The sequence below is a fragment of the Myotis nattereri genome (assembly GCF_964212035.1).
Source record: "Myotis nattereri genome assembly, chromosome: 8".
Classification (NCBI taxonomy): Eukaryota; Metazoa; Chordata; class Mammalia; order Chiroptera; family Vespertilionidae; genus Myotis; species Myotis nattereri.
The window spans coordinates 29,806,527-29,824,078 of record NC_138083.1 but is presented as its reverse complement, the minus strand read 5'-3'; the positions used below and the strand labels follow the sequence as shown (position 1 = coordinate 29,824,078).

Here is a 17,552-nt window from a genome sequence, read left to right as displayed (position 1 = left end):
TTCTTTCTGGTGACTCAGATCCCCTGCTCGGCAGAACAACACCTTTTCGGTAACCCGGCGGCGGGCCCCCTGGTGCGCCCGCCCCCCGCCCCCCCCCCGCCCCCCCCGCCCCCCGCCCCCCCCCGCCCCCCGCCCCCCCCCGCCCCCCCCCCGCGCCGTGCGGGTGCGAGCGAGCCGCGCGCCGATTGGCCCGCCGCCGCCTCCCCCGCCCCCCGCACGGCCTCCTGGGCCCGCGCGCCGCCCGCCCCGCGCCAGTCGCTGACAGCCGCGGCGCAGCGAGCAGCTTCTCCCACTGAGGCAGGTAAACAGCCGTGTCACCCTCGGAGCTCCCGGCGGGGGGACGGGCACCGGGGGCCTGAGAACGGGCGCGCGGTGGACCCGGGGGTGGGGACCCGGCCCCCGAGGCCGACCTTGACGGCGGGGAGGGTCGGGGGCTTCGCGGCGGCGCGGGGCGCGGCCGGCCTGCGGGGTGCGCGGTGGTGTTCGATGACGCAGCTGGTTGTGCCTTTCTGGTTCGGGCACCCCTTTCATTCGGAATGGGGGTGGGGGCGTGCTAGCCAAATCCCCTAGTGGGGATGTAGGTGGTACCGAGGTGTCTGACCGCAACCCCCCCTCCCCGAACACACGCACCCACACGCGTGTCCACGGCGGCAGCGGGATGGCGAGTCGCAGGACTCGAAGGGCTGCGGGTCCGGGAAAGTGGGCGGGTCTGGGGGCGATCACCGCGCACTAACGTGGCCGGGGAACCCGAGGCTCTCGGGGCCCTGGGCAAGGAGAGCCCGGGGAGGCGCTGGGGTCCTCGGGGCTCCGGGCTCCGCGCCACTCGGCCGCCCTTCGGAGCTGGCGGGCCGAGGCCGGGCGCGGACAGGGGCGCCCCTGGGCCAGGCGCCGCCCTTGCAGATGTCCCAGGGTGCGCGGCGTGGGGGAGGGCGCCCGCCTGCCGCCTGCGCCTGGGCGGGGGCTCCTGGGGATCCCCAGCCGCCGCCGAGCTCCTCCCGCGAGGCGGCCGGCCAGCCACCCACCGGGCCAGGCGGTCCCTGGGGAGGCCGCTGCCGTTAGGGCTCCGCCACCTCCGGACCGCAGACACCGCCTCGGGTCCCGGAGGGGCGGGGTCTCGGGGCGGCCCTGGCCTCCATTCGGGGGCCGAGGGTCTCCTGCGCCCCTCGTGTGGCGCCCCCGCAGCCTTCGCTTTTCTCTTTCTTTCCTGCTCCTCTGGAAGGAGAGGACTCAGCCATTTGGAGGGGCTCCGCGGGGGGCAGGGGGGGCGGGGGGGAGGTGCAGCGGCGCCTCTGGCAAAGCCATCCTCCTCCATCTGTGCTGGAGGCGCCTTCACGTTTGTTTATTAAGTAACGGGGAGAAGTCTGGCAGCACTGCCCCTTTTGTGTTGTTTTTTTTCCATTTACTCTGTGGAAGCTATAGCAGATTTTTTTAAATCGTAAGCCCACCGCCATCACCTCCTCCCCTAACCATCTCAGAGCCTCTGCTTTCTGTTTTTCATTTCCTCATCCCCAGGTTCATACATAGCAGAATGCAACCTCACCCCCTGATCATGATTATCCTCCCTGTACTCAGAGCCTCACGGTTTAATACGCAGTTCTCCCAAGCTGAGCATTGGAGATGTTGCCCTTTCCTTGCAAAAAAAACCTCCAGGTAGCATAGGATTAACGATTTTTACAAATCAAATTATCAGAAAATGTAGGAACAGAAAATTGAATGAAAATGTCAGACTTCTGGAAAAATTAACGTCTCTCTCAAATTTGAAGGGAAAGAAAACAGTGAAAAGGAACATTTTTACCCACACAAACACTGAGGGGCTCTTATAATAAAACAAGAACTAACTGGAAAGCGAAAGAAAGCAGAGCTAGGATGTGATTTATGTATTATTTGTACCTGACACAAGTTTTTCATACTCGTGAAAGGAAAATGTCAAGATTATAACAGATAAATGGTGAAATGATGAATCATTTTACAGAATAAAACACAAAGTAAAGCAAGTCTGGATTTTCATTTTACATGTTAAGAGCAACCTCTGAAATTTGCTTATTCCAGTTATCTGGGGAGGTGGCAGAGCTTTGAGGTTAGAAAGATAGCTCTGCAACTACCGTCATGACTGGGCCAGTTAACCTAATTTCCTAGTCCTTCTTTTGTCCATTCATAAAATAGAGGAAAGGATACCTACTTCCAGAGTTTGTTAAAGATTAACTTTAACCATCTATGTAAAGTAGACCATTGGTATATATACATTTATTTCCTTAGTCACACCCTACTGGGGACATTGTGAATCAGTATGTTAAACTTTTTTGTAAAGCAATCAGGTCACGCATTAAGAAGTTAGAAGCTATGACCCAGAAATCCCATTCCTGGGCATTTACTTGGCAATGGAAGCCAAACAAAATAAAATAACAAGCACATATTTGGGGCAGAATGATACAAATTTAGAACCAAATGAGAAACAATCTAAATGTGTAACAGCAGAGCTAAGAAATCATGGCATATTAACAGAATGGAACTTATGTAATCATCGAAAGTCATAATTTAAAGCCTGTGGTACATGGGAAGAAACTGACAGGTCTAAGTGCAGGTGACTAAACTATTTATAATGAATGCATATGTGCAAAATCTAAAAGGAAAAGCCAAAAGCAAGAAAGTTTTAATAATTCTAGGTGATTTTAATTTTGTTGATGTATTGCTTTTCTAAATAACTTTTTCAATGAAATGGACTCTGGTTTTTATGTGTGAAAGAATGATCTCAGTGTCATGTTTGCTTTTTTTAGCTGACCTTATTTATCTTATCAAATATTTCCCCTTTCCTGGAATAGATTTATTGGTGGTTTGAAAATTTATATATTAAGCTTTTCTTTTAAGGGATCATATTTCAGATTTATTTACCAGTTCCAGTTTTTTTCTTTTTGTTTTTAAGGTCTCCTGAATATATTTGAAAACTGAACAATTTCAGCCAACCCAAAGAAGCATCGTCTTCCTGGAGGCACAGATCCAAATTAGCTGAGCCACAACAGATGTACGTACCCTGTGGAATGTCTTTGGTCTTGTGATGGTTGAGAGTCCCCAGTTGTCTCAGAAAATAGGGTCTAGAAAGGCTGTGATCGCAAGCTCCTGCTCTGGAGACCTGTCTGTGTACCTCACACCTATAGCATCACCCTTTCTTGTAAAATCAGCTTGATTTTGCAGAGAAAAGGCCACAGTTTTCTCTAGAATCATGCTGAATTATATAAGGCAGCAGCCATTTAAAAATAATAAAAAAAAAGCACTGAATTGATAATCTTCTGTTTACAAGTCAGAAAACTTATTTTGAAGAAATTGTCAAGACATTAGAAAGAGGGCCACAAAAGTAACTTGCCTGGGGCTAAAGAAATAGATGAAAGTAGATAATGGGAATGCAGACTGGTGCAGCCAATGGAAAACAGTATGGAATTTTCTCAAAAAAATTATAGTGCTGTGAAGGCCTGCGGGGGCGGGGGAGAGGAATAGGGTGGAGAGGGTCAATGGGAGGCGGGGAGCAGGGGGTGGGGAGAGGGACATCTGTAATACTTTGAACAATAAAGATAAACTTTAAAAAACTGAAAATCCTATATAATAAAGAGGTAATATGCAAATTAACCCTCATGACCTCACAAGATGGCTGCCTACAACCAGGCCAGCAGGGGGGTTAGTGAGGAACGACCAAATGATGACTGAACAAGCAGGATGCATGGGGCAACCAGGCCGACGGGGGCTAGTGAGGGATGGCCAAATGACTGAGCAGCAGGCTGCATGGGACAACCACGCCAGTGGGGGCGGGGGGGAGGGGGGCATGAGGGGCAACCAGGCCAGCAAGGGGGGGCAGTTGAGGGTGACCAGGCTGGCAGGGGGGGGGCAGTAAGGGGTGACCAGGATGGCAGGGGGAGGGGCAGTTGGGGGCAACCAGGCAGGCAGGCAGGTAAGCAATTAGGAGCCAGCAGTCCAGGATTGTGAAAGGGATGTCCCAGATTGGAGAGGGGGCAGGCTGGGCTGAGGGGAGCACCCCTCCTGCACAAATGTTGTGCACTCAGCCTCTAGTATAAAAATAAAACAATAATGTAAACATTCCTGCACCAAATTAACTCTGAAGGTGACTATCAACCAATTGATGAAAAGTTTTTAGGGGAAAGTTTTGCTAAGCTGTAGTTTTAATTTACCTATCCCATTCTCCCTTTTCGGATCTTATTTCCTCTTCCAAGATGACTATATCAGCTGTGAACTGTCTTGTATTAAACATTCAGAGCGTGCCTGTATCTAATGAGCTTATGGCTACAGCATTATAAAGTCATCCTTGAGTAAATAGTGTGTGCAGCAGTTCCTACAGTGGGGAGAATTTTTTTCTCAATTTGTTCATCTTTTTACTTCTGGTATTCTACTTACTACTGTCATTGTATTGTGTGATCACATCAAGGGAGGTGTGCCCTTTTATGAAAAGCATTATAATGTTAAGCATTGGGCTTCTGAGGACCTAGCTCCGAAGCCTGGCTGGTGCAATTCCCAGGGAAGTTTTATTGTAAAGTCCCAAATCCCATCACTAGAAACTCCCTGGCTGCTGGCCTGGGATAGGCTCCAGCAATGTTGCTTTTTAAAAGCTCCGTAAGTAATTCTGAGATGGATCAGGTTCGGGGCCTTTGCCCTGTCCAATCCAGAACTGGGCTTCAGAGTAGTGAACAGCCCAAAATACTTTGCAAAATTTGGTATAGCTTGCATCAAATTCTGTAAAGGGCAATGACCTCAAAAAAATTAAAATACAGTAGACCCCTTTTATCCATGGTTTTGCTTTCTGCAGGTTCAGTTACCCATGGTAAACCTCCGTTTGAAAATATTACATGGAAAAATCCCAGAAATAAGCAAGTCATGAGTTTTAAATTGAACACAGGTCTGAGACCTCAGTTCATCTTGTCACATAGGCATTGTATCGTCTCACATCACGAAGGGTGAAATATATATTTGTTGTTGTTGTTGTTAATCCTCACCCGAGGATATTTTTTTCATTGATTTTTAGAGAGAGTAGAAGGGATGGGGGAGAGACGGAGAGAAGCATCAGTGTGAGAGAGACATCAATTGGTTGCCTCCCTCACGTGCCCTGACCAGCACAGGTGATCGAGCCTGCACCCAAGGTATATGCCCTTGACTGGAATCAAGCCCTGGACCCTTCAGTCCTCTGGCTGATGCTGAGTCAAACCAGCTAGGGCAAGGATGATATTTTGAGAGAAGAGAGAGACCACATTTACATAACTTTTATTACAGTATATTGTTAAAATTGTTCTATTTTATTATCAGCTGTTAATGGTCTCTTAGTGTGCCTATTTTATAAATCAAATTTACCATAGATAAGTATATACAGAAAAAAAAATAGTATATGTAAGTTTCAGTACTATCCATGGTTTCAGGCATCCACTAGGAGTCTTAGAATGTATTCCCCACAGATAAGGAGGATCTAGTGTATAACAAATAAGTTCTACTTAACTCAGGAAATTTCCTCAGGGCGGTGGGGATTGGTGGGGACGCTGTTTGGTGCCACTTCCCAATTTAACTAGGTTTCAAGTTGTAACATGTTATGAGTATCAGAAATTTGACCCCTGGCATACAACCACTGGACAGATTCCTACCGGCTCTGACTCCTTGTACACATGGGAGGGAATAGGATGATTGGGGTAATCTATGGATCTTTTTTTGGACCTTCTGTAGTTCCATTGCTCTGTCATTCTGTTCATGTGCCAATGCCATGTGATCTTATTTATTGCAGCTTTGCAATGCATTCTAACACCTGGCAGGCTAAGTGTGCCCTAGATTTTCTTCCTGTTCAATAGTTTCTTCAGTCTTCTTAATTTTGAGTATCATTTCCTCATGTTCTTTGAAATCTCCTTTGAATTCTTACTAAAACTACGTTAACTTTCCGGATTATTTTGAAATGAAGTGGTATCTTTCAGTATTGGTTTTCCCAACCAAAGACTTTATGTCTTTCTCTTTTTTCCCAGTTTTCCTTTATGTCTTTAATTAAAATTTTATCACATTCCTCATAAAAGTACTATTTATTAGATTAACTCTTAGATATGTTTATTTATTTATTCATTTATTTTTGGTCATTATGGGTGGATTGTTTTTTCCATGCTAAATCTTCTAACTTAATTCCAATTAATTTGGGGACTCTTTTGTTATATATTAATTTCAAAAACTGCCACCCTAATAGGCTCACTTGTGTATTTTGAGATGTTTTGAGTTGATTTTCCAGGTAGAAAATCATACCTGGTTAAAAATTCTATAACAAGAGTGATTGCTTACATTCTTACCTTGTTTACTACATTAATGGGAATGCTTTTCCTTTTTTAATTAAGATAGGGTGTGGGCTATATGTTGTGATAGTGATTCTTGTTGATGGAAAGGGACTACCTTCTAGTTCTGTAGAAACCATTTTAACAACTTCAACTTTGAAAATCAGAAATGAATGTTGATTTTAATTAAAAACTTTTCAACATTTGCAGAGAATCTTTTTTTTTTTTCTCTTAACCTATTAATAGATTTCCTGGTTTTGAACCATCCTTGTATTCCTTAAATAAACCTTATTGGTCACAATGTATTCTTTTACTAAAATGTTGAAGTCAGTTTGGTGGTATTTTCTTTTAGGTTTTGTCACCCGTATTGCGGGAGGCTGGGTAACTGAGAGCAAGATCCACTCGAAATACTGGAGTTTGAATCTTGACCTTTATCCCTTTGGCTTGATTATTGATCAATTCAAGTTTTCTATTAACACTACTTCTCAGGTGAAGATGCCCAAATGCTTATCTCTACTAAGTTCCAGATTCTTTTAACAATTGCCCCAATTCATACTTCCACTTCAGTGTCTCATAGGTGGAGCAAAATTAATGTGTCCCAACTAAAACTCTTGGTTTTCTCTCCCAAACATGGCCCTCCACCAGTTTCCCCTAATTCATTGCCACCATGGGCCTGGACACAAAGGCACAAACCTAGTTAACTCTCACTCCTTCATCCACTCTATCAGCAAGTCTTAACTGCTTCAAAATGGGTCTCATTTACTCGTAGCTCCTCAGCAACATGGTCACCATCCCAGGCCACACTGCCATCTTCCTTTAATTGTTTCCTAGCTGGTCTCACCATTTCCTTTCTTGCCCCCTAAATTTTCTTCTTTACACAACAATCAGGGTGATCTTTTTAAAAAACAGCCCCATTATGTTACTCTTCTAAGGCCCTTTAATGATTCTCCACTGCATTCAAAATGAAATGGAAATTTTCTCTATGGCGTATGAGGTCCTGGTGAGCTGGCTTTCACCCACTCCGGTCCCATCAGCTCCAGATACACCTCCTTTTTGGTCCTTGAACCTACTAGGTTAAATATCTTATGCACCATTCTGTCCTCAGCTCCTCGCACAATGCTAGTACTTTAGAATATCCTCATAAGACATAGTTATTGAAAGAATAAGTAGTCATATTTAATTCTTGACATTTTTCTCCATTTTTTCTATGATTATTGATCAACTCAAGTTTTCTGTTTCTTTTAAAACTGGCACATACTAGTTATTCCATAAATACTTATTGAGTGAGTTAATTCTAAAGTCGATATTTGTAACTTATTTTTTAATAGAAAGGCAATCCATCTGACAGATTTTTTAAAATATAATTGTATTGATTTTAGAGAGGAAGGCAAAAAGAGAGAAACATCAATAATGAGAATCATTAATAGGCTGCCTCCTACACACCCCTCACTGGGGATCGAGCCTACAACCTGGGCATGTGCCCTGACCAGGAATCAAACCGTGACCTCCTGATTCATAGGTTGAAACTCAACCACTGAGCCACACTGGCCGGGCCACTCATACTCCTTTGATAGTCATGTGGGTGCCTTTATTCTCACATGCCCTCTCTTTCTTTTTTTCTTTTTTCTTTTGGCTGATTTTCTTTTTGTCTAATTTTATCTGATTCTTAATTTTTTTTAACATGTTGTTATACTCTTTGGTTTTCCATCTTCTGTAAATTATCATTTTATATCTTTTGGCCATTTTTCTATTGGAATTTCTGTCCCTTATTGCTTTGTATGAATTCCTTATTGGTTCTGGAAATAAATTCTCTGTTGGTTTTAAATACTACTTTTTTTTTTTTTACCATTGTGTATTTTCTCTGTTAACTTTGATCATTGTGCTCTTCATAGCACTGAACAAGACTTCTTAATTTTTTACGTAATAAAACTCTTCAATTATTTCCCTCACTGTTTTTGCTTTTTGTTTAAAAAGTCCTTCCCCTACTCCTTCAGGTCACAAAGACATTCTCTTGTATTTTCTTCTTCTAACATACTTTTACCTTTCACAGGCAGGTCTGCAATCCACCTAGAGTCCACTTATACATGCAGTGGTGGGGATCCTGTTTAAATTTTCTCTAGTTCCCTGGAAGCATCTACTAAACAAACCTTCCTTCCTCCATTGATTTGTAGTGTTCATTTATTATATGTCAAGTCCCCACTAAAGTATACATACTTGGGTTTAATCTCTAAACTTTTGCTGGTCTGCTTTTTTTGTTCTGTTGATCTGTTCTTCGACTTTTACCATATGGTCTTTATTTTACTAGGCCTTAGTATAATTTAATGTCTGATATGGCGCATTCCTTTCTCTTTCCTCTTTATTTTAAGGTTGAGTTTGCCATTTATGGGCATTTCTTTCCACGTGTAAATTTATTGAGCTCCTCAAAAAAATCCAATTGGAATTTTTATTGACATTTTATTGAAATTATAGGCTCATCTAGGGGTAATTGATATCTTTTTAGTACTAAGTTATCTTGATCAAGACCATGAAAAGCCTTTCCATTCTAATAGATTATCTTCTATGTTCTTTCTTAGAGTTTACATTTTTTCCCTAGTCTTATTTTCTCTTAGTTAAGTCAATATCTAGATACTTTACAGTTTGGGTTGCTATTGTGAATGTCTTATTTCCTAAAAAATTTTTTCTAGTCAACTATTGCTGGTGTAGAGAAATACTGTTGATTTTTGTAGGCAATCTTGTATCCCATAACCTTGCTGAGATCTTGTGTGGGTCTCATTACCTCTGTTGAGACTGCTGGCTTTTCTATGTATATGATTATAGTCATTGCAAATAATGACAGCTGGGGTTTTTGGGGGTGTTTTGGTGGGGTTTTTTTTGGTTTTTGTTTTTTTGCTGTTCTTAACACTGGTTACTTCTTTATCTTTGCATGTGTCCTAAGATAATGGACATCCTTGTCTTGTTTCCGATTTAAGGTGAATATACTCAGAGGTTATCCGTTATGTTTGTTGTTTTTGTTAAATAACCTTTATCAAGTTAGGGGAGTTCCCTCCTATTCCTACTCTGTTGAGTAGGAATTTGCTTAGTGATAAATAGGTATTTACTTTTATCAAATACTTAATGTCTTAAATGTACCAGAGGATTGGGCCACAACCTGACCCTTCACAGAGAGTATCTGAGATGATTAGTGTCACAGCACAGCCAGGGATTCAGAAGCCTAGTCTTTGTTCCCAGTAAGTTCACTAGCCAACTCTTGACCTTTCTGAATCTTAGTGGTCTAATTTGTAGAGTAAGAGGTTTGGGTTAAATACTATAAGATCTTCCTTATTTTATCACAAATAGAAAGAGATTCTCCAAGGTCTGATGTAAGTTTTGAGTCCCTTTTATTCTTAGAAATGATTCTCTACTTCAAAATGTAGTTGTTATTTTTAATGCTTTTCATAATTAAATGTTACTTTTGTTCTCAACTGGTTTTAAAATGATCTAGTCTTAATATATTCTATGAATGATTCAATAGCGTGAATATAATAACATACTGAACATTATATTCTTTATTCAGCATTCAGTTTTAAAGTTCTAATCAGCAACCCATGCCATGTCTCTGGTTCCCTATTGCCTGTATCTCCAGTCCATGGTCATTTTTCAACTCTAGACTCACCAAGCTGTCAAGCTATCTACTGATATCTCTTATTCCACATGTAGCTTGATAACAGCATTGCCAAAGCCAAGCCCTTCAGTAATCTCCCTCCGCACCTGCTCTGCCTTCTGCATTTTGTCCAAGTAGCTGCCCAATCCAGAAACCTCAATTCTTCCAGTCTCTCACCTTCCACATCGAACACCAAGCTCTCCAGAAGCTAACATCTACGTAAAACCATCCATTACCCTGCACCCCCTGTCCAGGGCCATCATCTTCTACCTCGATCATTGCAGTACCCTTCTAACTAGTTTCTGTATACAAACACACACACAATCCCCATTTTATTCTCCACAATCTTCTTTCTAAAAGAAAACTCCAAACTCTCCACTGCCTTCAGGATCAAGTGCAGACTACTTGACATGCCTTGTAATTGGGCTGACTGTATAACCTAGCATCCGAACTGGGACACTCTTGAAAATGAAAGGGGCACTATTAATATTAGTGCAGGAACAACAGGTGTAAACTCTCCCAGGCAAGTCAGGATGCTGCTCACCTTGCCTCGGAGGCCCTTTGTCGCCTGACCTCTACCTGCCTCTCCACTGCACATTGAAGCTTCACTTCCATGAAACCCTGTCATCTCCAGACCTGCCAGTCTTCCCTCTCACCACCTGTCTCCACTCTGAATGCTTTGTGGCCCCATCCACCTCCTGTGTCTGGCTCCCTGAGGACCAGGTCCCTCTCTGTGCCTCCTGTACTATGGTGTCATCACCTGCTTATCTGTCTAGTTGAGCTGACAGAGCCGCAACTCTTACAACCCTGAACAAGGCATGATCAACACCAGACTGTGGTACTCCCCTTGCAGCCTCCTCTGCCTCCCACCTCAATCATTTCAGGTGACATCTTCACCCAGAGTCTATCATGGTGGCTGGTACATGAACTAAATATTTATTTAACTGAGTTGAAGATGGTAGACAGTTGGCCATTGCAGAAAAGAATACGTTTTGTAAATTCATAAATATGGTTCACTGTTAATTTTTAGCTTATCTTGTATGCTTTATCATAGATGTTTTCACACTCATTCATTCATTCAACATTTATTTTGCATGTCTATGAGTTAGACATGACATCTAGGCACTAGGAATACTGTTGTGCACAACACAAAACTCCTGTCCTGGAGAAGATGAACAATAAGCAAACAGTAAACAATAGATGTTAAGTAGCATTGCTGCCCTGGAGAAAAGTGAAGCAGGGTGAGGGATATGACGGGGTGCTGACTTATGTAGGGTGGCGTGGACACCTGTTGAGGTGTCGTCAGAGCAGACCAGAGCCATAAGAGGAACTGGAGGAAGAAGCTTCCAGGCTCTGGGAGCAGCAGGTACAAAGGACCCGAGATAAGAAAGTATTGCCAGATGTGAGAAACAGTGGAGAGGTCGTGTGGGGCCTGCCTGGCATGCTCAGGACTTGGGTTTGATCCTGAGTACAAAGGAGTAGCCGGGTGTGACCTGAATATGAAAAGGCTCTCTCAGGCCATTGAGTGGAGAACACAGTGGGGGCCTGGGCAGAAGCGGGGAGCTGGTTGGAGGCTGTAAAGACTCCGGCCAGACGAGATGGAGAAGACTTCAGCTAGGATGGTAGTGTTGGAAAAGGTGACAGGTTTCAGGATTTAAGATTTGTTTTCAAGATAGGCTAATAAGATTTGCTGATAGAGTCAGTGTGTGCTGTGAGAAAGAAAAACTTCAAGAATAGCTCTACGGCAGTGATGGCGAACCTATGACACACGTGTCAGAGGTGACACGCGAACTCTTTTTTTGGTTGATTTTTCTTTGTTAAATGGCATTTAAATATATAAAATAAATATCAAAAATATAAGCCTTTTTTTTACTATGGTTGCAGATATCAAAAAATTTCTATATGTGAACCGCACCAGAGTTAAGTTAGGGTTTTTCAAAATGCTGACACGCCGAGCTCAAAAGGTTCGCCATCACTGCTCTAGGGTGTTGTCTGAGTTTGGCTCATGGGAATGAATGAAATAGTTGTTGACACAAAACCCCTTTTGGTTGGGCGTTATTGACTGAGGGTGATAATCCCCTCGTTTAGTTCCCGGAGGTGTTTGTGCAGAAGGGCGAACAGCATGGAGGCCAGGAGCTGGGAGCCATGAGCAGATGGAGAGCAGGCCGTGTGCCAGACCCTTCCCCTCAGACCCTTACCCAACAGCCTCCAAAATCCTCCATTGGCTTGATCTAAGCAGTTTAACTTGGCTCATAACTTTCAAACATACTTTTGATCTCCAAGATATTTCTATGATAGTAAAAACATAAACAGGATGTTAATTCATTTATTTATTTCATCCTTCTTTTCTGAAGGTTATGAAAAATCATTTTCTAGTCCTTGATTCCACTTTCATTTGAAGATAAACAGTGCTGGGGATAAGAGTAACATCAGCACTTCAGCATATGCCACTTTGGATTTTATGGCACCTAATGATATTAAAGAGCGTATGCTCTGACGTGGGGTACAATAGAAACTGCTTAATAATCATTCTACTGTGTGCTTAGAGCTCTGCCCTTAGGCCTGAGCACCCAGGATAAATGAGATCTTTTGTCTGAAAGGAGATTTTTTTACAATTGGATTCTGCATAGGGGCATAAATTATCACACAGGATATTTGGGTTATTTGTTTTTTCTTAAGCCCTTTTATATAAGACATGTTTCTCTGTACCAAAAATTAGAAGAAAATAGGTCACTCCTAAACCATCACCTGCTGAGCTAAACTTATTCAGCCAGTGAGTGAGTGCAGATCTTGTGAGCACAGCCATCTTTACCCCACTTTAAGCAGCTCCATCTGTCTGTCCATGTATAGAGAGAAAGATGAATTTATAAGTTGGCTTGTTTCCTGTTTCAAAAAAAAAAAAGTTTTCCTTTAAGGAAATTCTTGTTGGCATTTGTATGTTCAGAGGATGTTAATTCCTGCACTTAACAAATATCTATTGTGTGCGTGCTCTGTGCTAAGCACTGCCCTGGCCCCAGAGGAAATAGCAGCAAAGAGACTTCTTTCCTGCTTACATTCTTACAGGGGAGAAAAGGCTGAAATCAGCTGTGTTTCACTACAGCAGCACCCACCTGGGAGCTTCCTAACAGGACATTAGACTCACAGACTTCCATAGGGGCCGCACCAGGGTTGTACAGTGGTCCACCCAGCAGCCCGGGTCTTGTCTCCACCCCCAAACCCCATAGTTCCTGCTCAGGTTTAAGGGCATGAGACCCATATTGGTGGGTAACAGGCAGGTTCTCCTTGGCGTAGAAGCCCCAGGCTCCACAGGAGCCATTGTCCCTTATAACAGCCCAATGGGCACAGCTTCCAGGGTCCCCACAAGGATGTGCCAGGTGCAAGGATCACTGCTCGAAAGCCCAAACTGAAGGCAACCCCGCCAGGTGTCCTTAGGGTTTCCCAGTCCGGTTGCATTTCTAAATCAGAGGTTATTTTTTCCATAAGCAATGTTGCTGACACTCCACCTTTATCACATTTCCCAGAAGCAGAGCCGAAATGATCTTAAGGTCAAAATCATCCCTAGAAGGAGAAAGTGTTGTGTTAACCCTTTACTTGACAGTTACTTTTGTCAGAGGTGCTTCGAAGGAAACAGAGAGGGAAGAGCATGTGCCGGAGGTGCTGATGTCACTGCTGTGCAGCCATTTGTTAGGCAGCAAATATTCAGTGCTTTTAACATAGACCTAATACTGTGACACCCTCTTCATTTTGCAGATAAGTCATCATGGTGAAAAGCCTCGTGGGCGGCTGGATCCTGCTTCTCTTTGTGGCCACATGGAGTGACGTGGGCCTCTGCAAGAAGCGACCGAAGCCTGGAGGAGGCAACACCGGCGGGAGCCGATACCCGGGGCAGGGTAGTCCTGGAGGCAACCGCTACCCACCCCAGGGCGGCGGCTGGGGTCAACCCCAGGGCGGCGGCGGCTGGGGTCAGCCCCATGGTGGTGGAGGCTGGGGACAGCCCCATGGTGGTGGAGGCTGGGGACAGCCCCATGGTGGTGGAGGCTGGGGTCAGCCCCATGGTGGTGGCAGCCACAATCAGTGGAACAAGCCAAATAAGCCAAAAACCAACATGAAGCATGTGGCAGGAGCTGCCGCAGCCGGGGCAGTGGTGGGGGGCCTGGGGGGCTACATGCTGGGAAGTGCCATGAGCAGGCCCCCCATACATTTTGGCAATGAGTATGAGGACCGTTACTATCGTGAAAACATGAACCGTTTCCCCAACCAAGTGTACTACAAGCCTGTGGATCAGTACAACAACCAGAACAACTTTGTGCGCGACTGTGTCAACATCACGGTCAAGCAGCACACGGTCACCACCATCACCAAGGGGGAGAACATCACCGAGACAGACGTCAAGATTATGGAGCGTGTGGTGGAGGAGATGTGCACCACTCAGTACCAGAAAGAGTACCAGGCTTCTTACCAAAGAGGGGCGAGCGTGATCCTCTTCTCCTCCCCTCCTGTGATCCTCCTCATCTCTTTCCTCATTTTCCTAATAGTGGGGTGAGGGCAGCTTTTTGTCTGGGGAGGGAAGGGGTATCTACCTGCAGCCCTTTAGTGGTGGTGTCTCGTTCTTGCTTCTCCATTTGTCACCCGTAGGCTAATACCCTTGGCTTGATGGCACAGGGAAATGTAGAGCAGGCCTGGCACACTATGTATTCAAGCCCCTTTTGATTAAGTCCTTCAGGGGCTAGTGCAAGTGCCAGGCTGGTAAAAGTGTGACAGCAAATAATCATTCATGGCCTAGGCTTATTTTTTGCCTAGTGCAATACTGAGGCTAACATATTCTAAAAACAGTCCTCAAATACTTTTGCCTAGATACCTCCGGCTCCTTGCCCCACTACAGCTCAGTACACTAATGCCCGTCTTAGGTGCCAGTGTTTTTGTAGCAATTTGGACACATTTTCTCATTCATTTTAAGCAAACCTGACTGCATTTGTCTGTTTAAATAGCATTTCTGCAAAATTTGGAAGGATACTCATTGAAAAAATAGGACTAGAAATCCTTAGCTCTTGGGCCCAGGCTCAGCCCTGTGTCTACAGAGAACTGTGACATTCTTTTGCATTTCACAATATAGGCTACACAGCAGCTATTGCATCAAGAGTAATATTCATGCAACATTAGACCTCTGGGCAGAGGACATTTCATAGGAAATGATCATAACATGATATGAAAGGCTTCTGGGACTAAAAAAATCCAACATTTGGGAGTGGTGCCTTTGGAGGGTAGCTACATGTGGCATTCCTTTCCATTAGTAACATCCACTAGATAATTAAGGCAGTTAAAAATTAGGTTACCTTCTGGACACTAAGTAAGAACAAATCTCCTTTGTTCATTTACCTGGAAATAGGAATGATTTTGACATTGGGTGAAACCAGGAGATACTAATATAAAGGAAACTAGCTGTAAAAACACCATGATCACAGAAGATTATGTAATGGAGAAATGCTTGCGTTTCTTCATTGCTGTCTCATAGTTGTCAAAAACCACAATTAGGTTGAATCCTTCATCTCTGTAATTGGATTTTGAGTTGGAAAATAAGGAATAAATCCACAAAGAAAAATCTTAGGTTGGAGATGACAGAAATATCCATTCTGAGTGGAAAAAGAAATTCTGTTCCTGTTAAGTAAAATTATTCCCTGGATCATTCAATATTGTCGCCTAGCAGATCTATATTACTATTCTGCAATGTTATTGGCTTACACTGTGCGGGTATTCTATGTAATTATATATATATGTATATGTATTTGCATATATATGTGTATATGTTGCATATGACAAATTTTGGTTAGAGCAGTTAATACCTGAAGTATCTAATGCATTACCTGTTGTGTAAGGTACTAAATATGTGGGGAACCCTTTTGCGTGGTCCTTAGGCTTACCATGTGCACTGAATAGTTTTTTATAAGGATCCAAAGTGGTCTTTGGAATATGCATGTACTTTATATTTTCTATATTTGTAACTTTGCATGTACTTGATTTGTTGTATAAAATTTATAAATGTTTAATATCTGACTACAATTAAACAGGAGCTAAAATGAGCCTCTTCTGTGGAGTTGGCAGTTATAGCCACTAGAGTATGGCCCACCGGCTGCTGGAGCCCCAGGCTGGAGGCCACCAGGGTGCTTGGGGCCACCAGGGTGCTTGGGGCCAGGGCCATTTCTCCCTAACTGTCCTGGCAGATCTGCCCCTCCCCCCCCCCCCCTCTAAAAACTAACACTAAGCAAACAGTCATTATCTTAAATTTGGTATTGGGCAAAGAGATCAATTTCAGTAACTCCAACCCTTAACACCCTTACATGACCCCATGACTTCAGAAAAACTTACAGGACCCCATTTTCATTGCCTTCCTTGCTGATTATGCCATCTCTCTCAGTTCATTAGGGGTGCCATAACAAAGTTCCACAGAGTGGGTGGCTTAAACAACAGGTGTGTTTTCTCACCATTCTGGAGGCTAGAAGTCTGAGATCAAGGTGTCAGCGAGATTGGTGTCTTCTGAGGCCTCTCTCCTAGGCTTGTGGCTGGCCGTCTTCTTCCCTGTGTCTTCACATGATCTTCCCCCCTCTGTGTCTTATGTCCTAATCTTTTCTTAAGAACATCACCCATCATAGTGGGTTAAGGCCCATCCTAACAGCCTCATTTTAACTTTAACTCATTAAAGGTCCTGTCTCCAAATAAGTCATTTGAAGTATTGGGGACTGGACTTCAACATAGGAATTGTGTGGGAACACAATTCAGCCCATGATACCATCTTTCTAGGAATGGTGTGGCAGTGTCACTCTCAACCAAGTTCAAAGGTATTCCCGGGACTGTGCCTTGTGGGGGCCCCATATTCACACACTCTGCTAGGATTCTCCTAATAAAAATGCCATCTGGATTCTGTGCCCTCAACAGACTGGACTGCCCATCGTCACTCCAATTAGGATTGTCAAGGGTGCCTACTCAGTGCCCATTGTAGAACAAACAGAAATGCTTCATTCTGGTTCCAGCACCTGAAATCCAGCCATCACCCCCATACCTGGCACAAAATGAAGAGTTTCATGAGCAAATTTGTTTATTTTGGCTCCTACTAAGGAGGATCTAAAACCCTAAGCCAGATAATTTGCCTCCTACACACAAATACTCTGCAAACACATCTGGCATTTGAGTTCTACTGATGGAGTTAATTAACATAAAACTGAGTGTTAGCTGTAATTCCGTGGGTGCTATGCTGTCAAATTCCGAACGCTAGGCATGCCTATCACCCTGCTCAGTAGCTGCCCACACATGGAATGTGTCCACTCAGGTTTCTCTATGGCCCTGGCTCACCTTCCAAAGTTGCCAACTGTAAGATATAGGGAGAGCCTCACAGATTCCAGGCCCTCCCAGCTGTGTGCCAGGTGGCCTTGCCCATGGTGGAGACTCACAGACCAAAGAACCCAATGAGAAAGGAGATTTCTTTTTCTAGCCAATGCCCATTTCCCCTGTTCTCTTGCATGTCTCTGAATCTCCTTTTATCCCACGCGCTGATGAATGAAGAAAAGAATGAATAAATAGTTACATGCTCAGCCAAGCCCAGATCCCCACCACACCCCCTAAAGTCT

At 44.0% G+C, this 17,552-nt stretch overlaps 1 protein-coding gene across 1 annotated transcript; it reads left to right on the top strand.

The window, feature by feature from the left end:
• The first annotated feature begins 248 nt into the window (after window positions 1-248).
• On the top strand, window positions 249-16,010 carry PRNP (prion protein (Kanno blood group)). Its single transcript, XM_081097850.1, has 3 exons — window positions 249-301; window positions 2,921-3,019; window positions 13,684-16,010. Exon 3 carries the CDS (start codon window positions 13,694-13,696, stop codon window positions 14,474-14,476), a length of 783 nt encoding a protein of 260 aa, XP_080953976.1. The 5' UTR covers window positions 249-301; window positions 2,921-3,019; window positions 13,684-13,693; the 3' UTR covers window positions 14,477-16,010.
• Window positions 16,011-17,552: the final 1,542 nt, after the last annotated feature.

Excerpts from the sequence above, each read along its gene's own strand:
- PRNP (XM_081097850.1), top strand. The coding sequence starts at position 13,694 with ATGGTGAAAAGCCTCGTGGGCGGCTGGATCCTGCTTCTCTTTGTGGCC.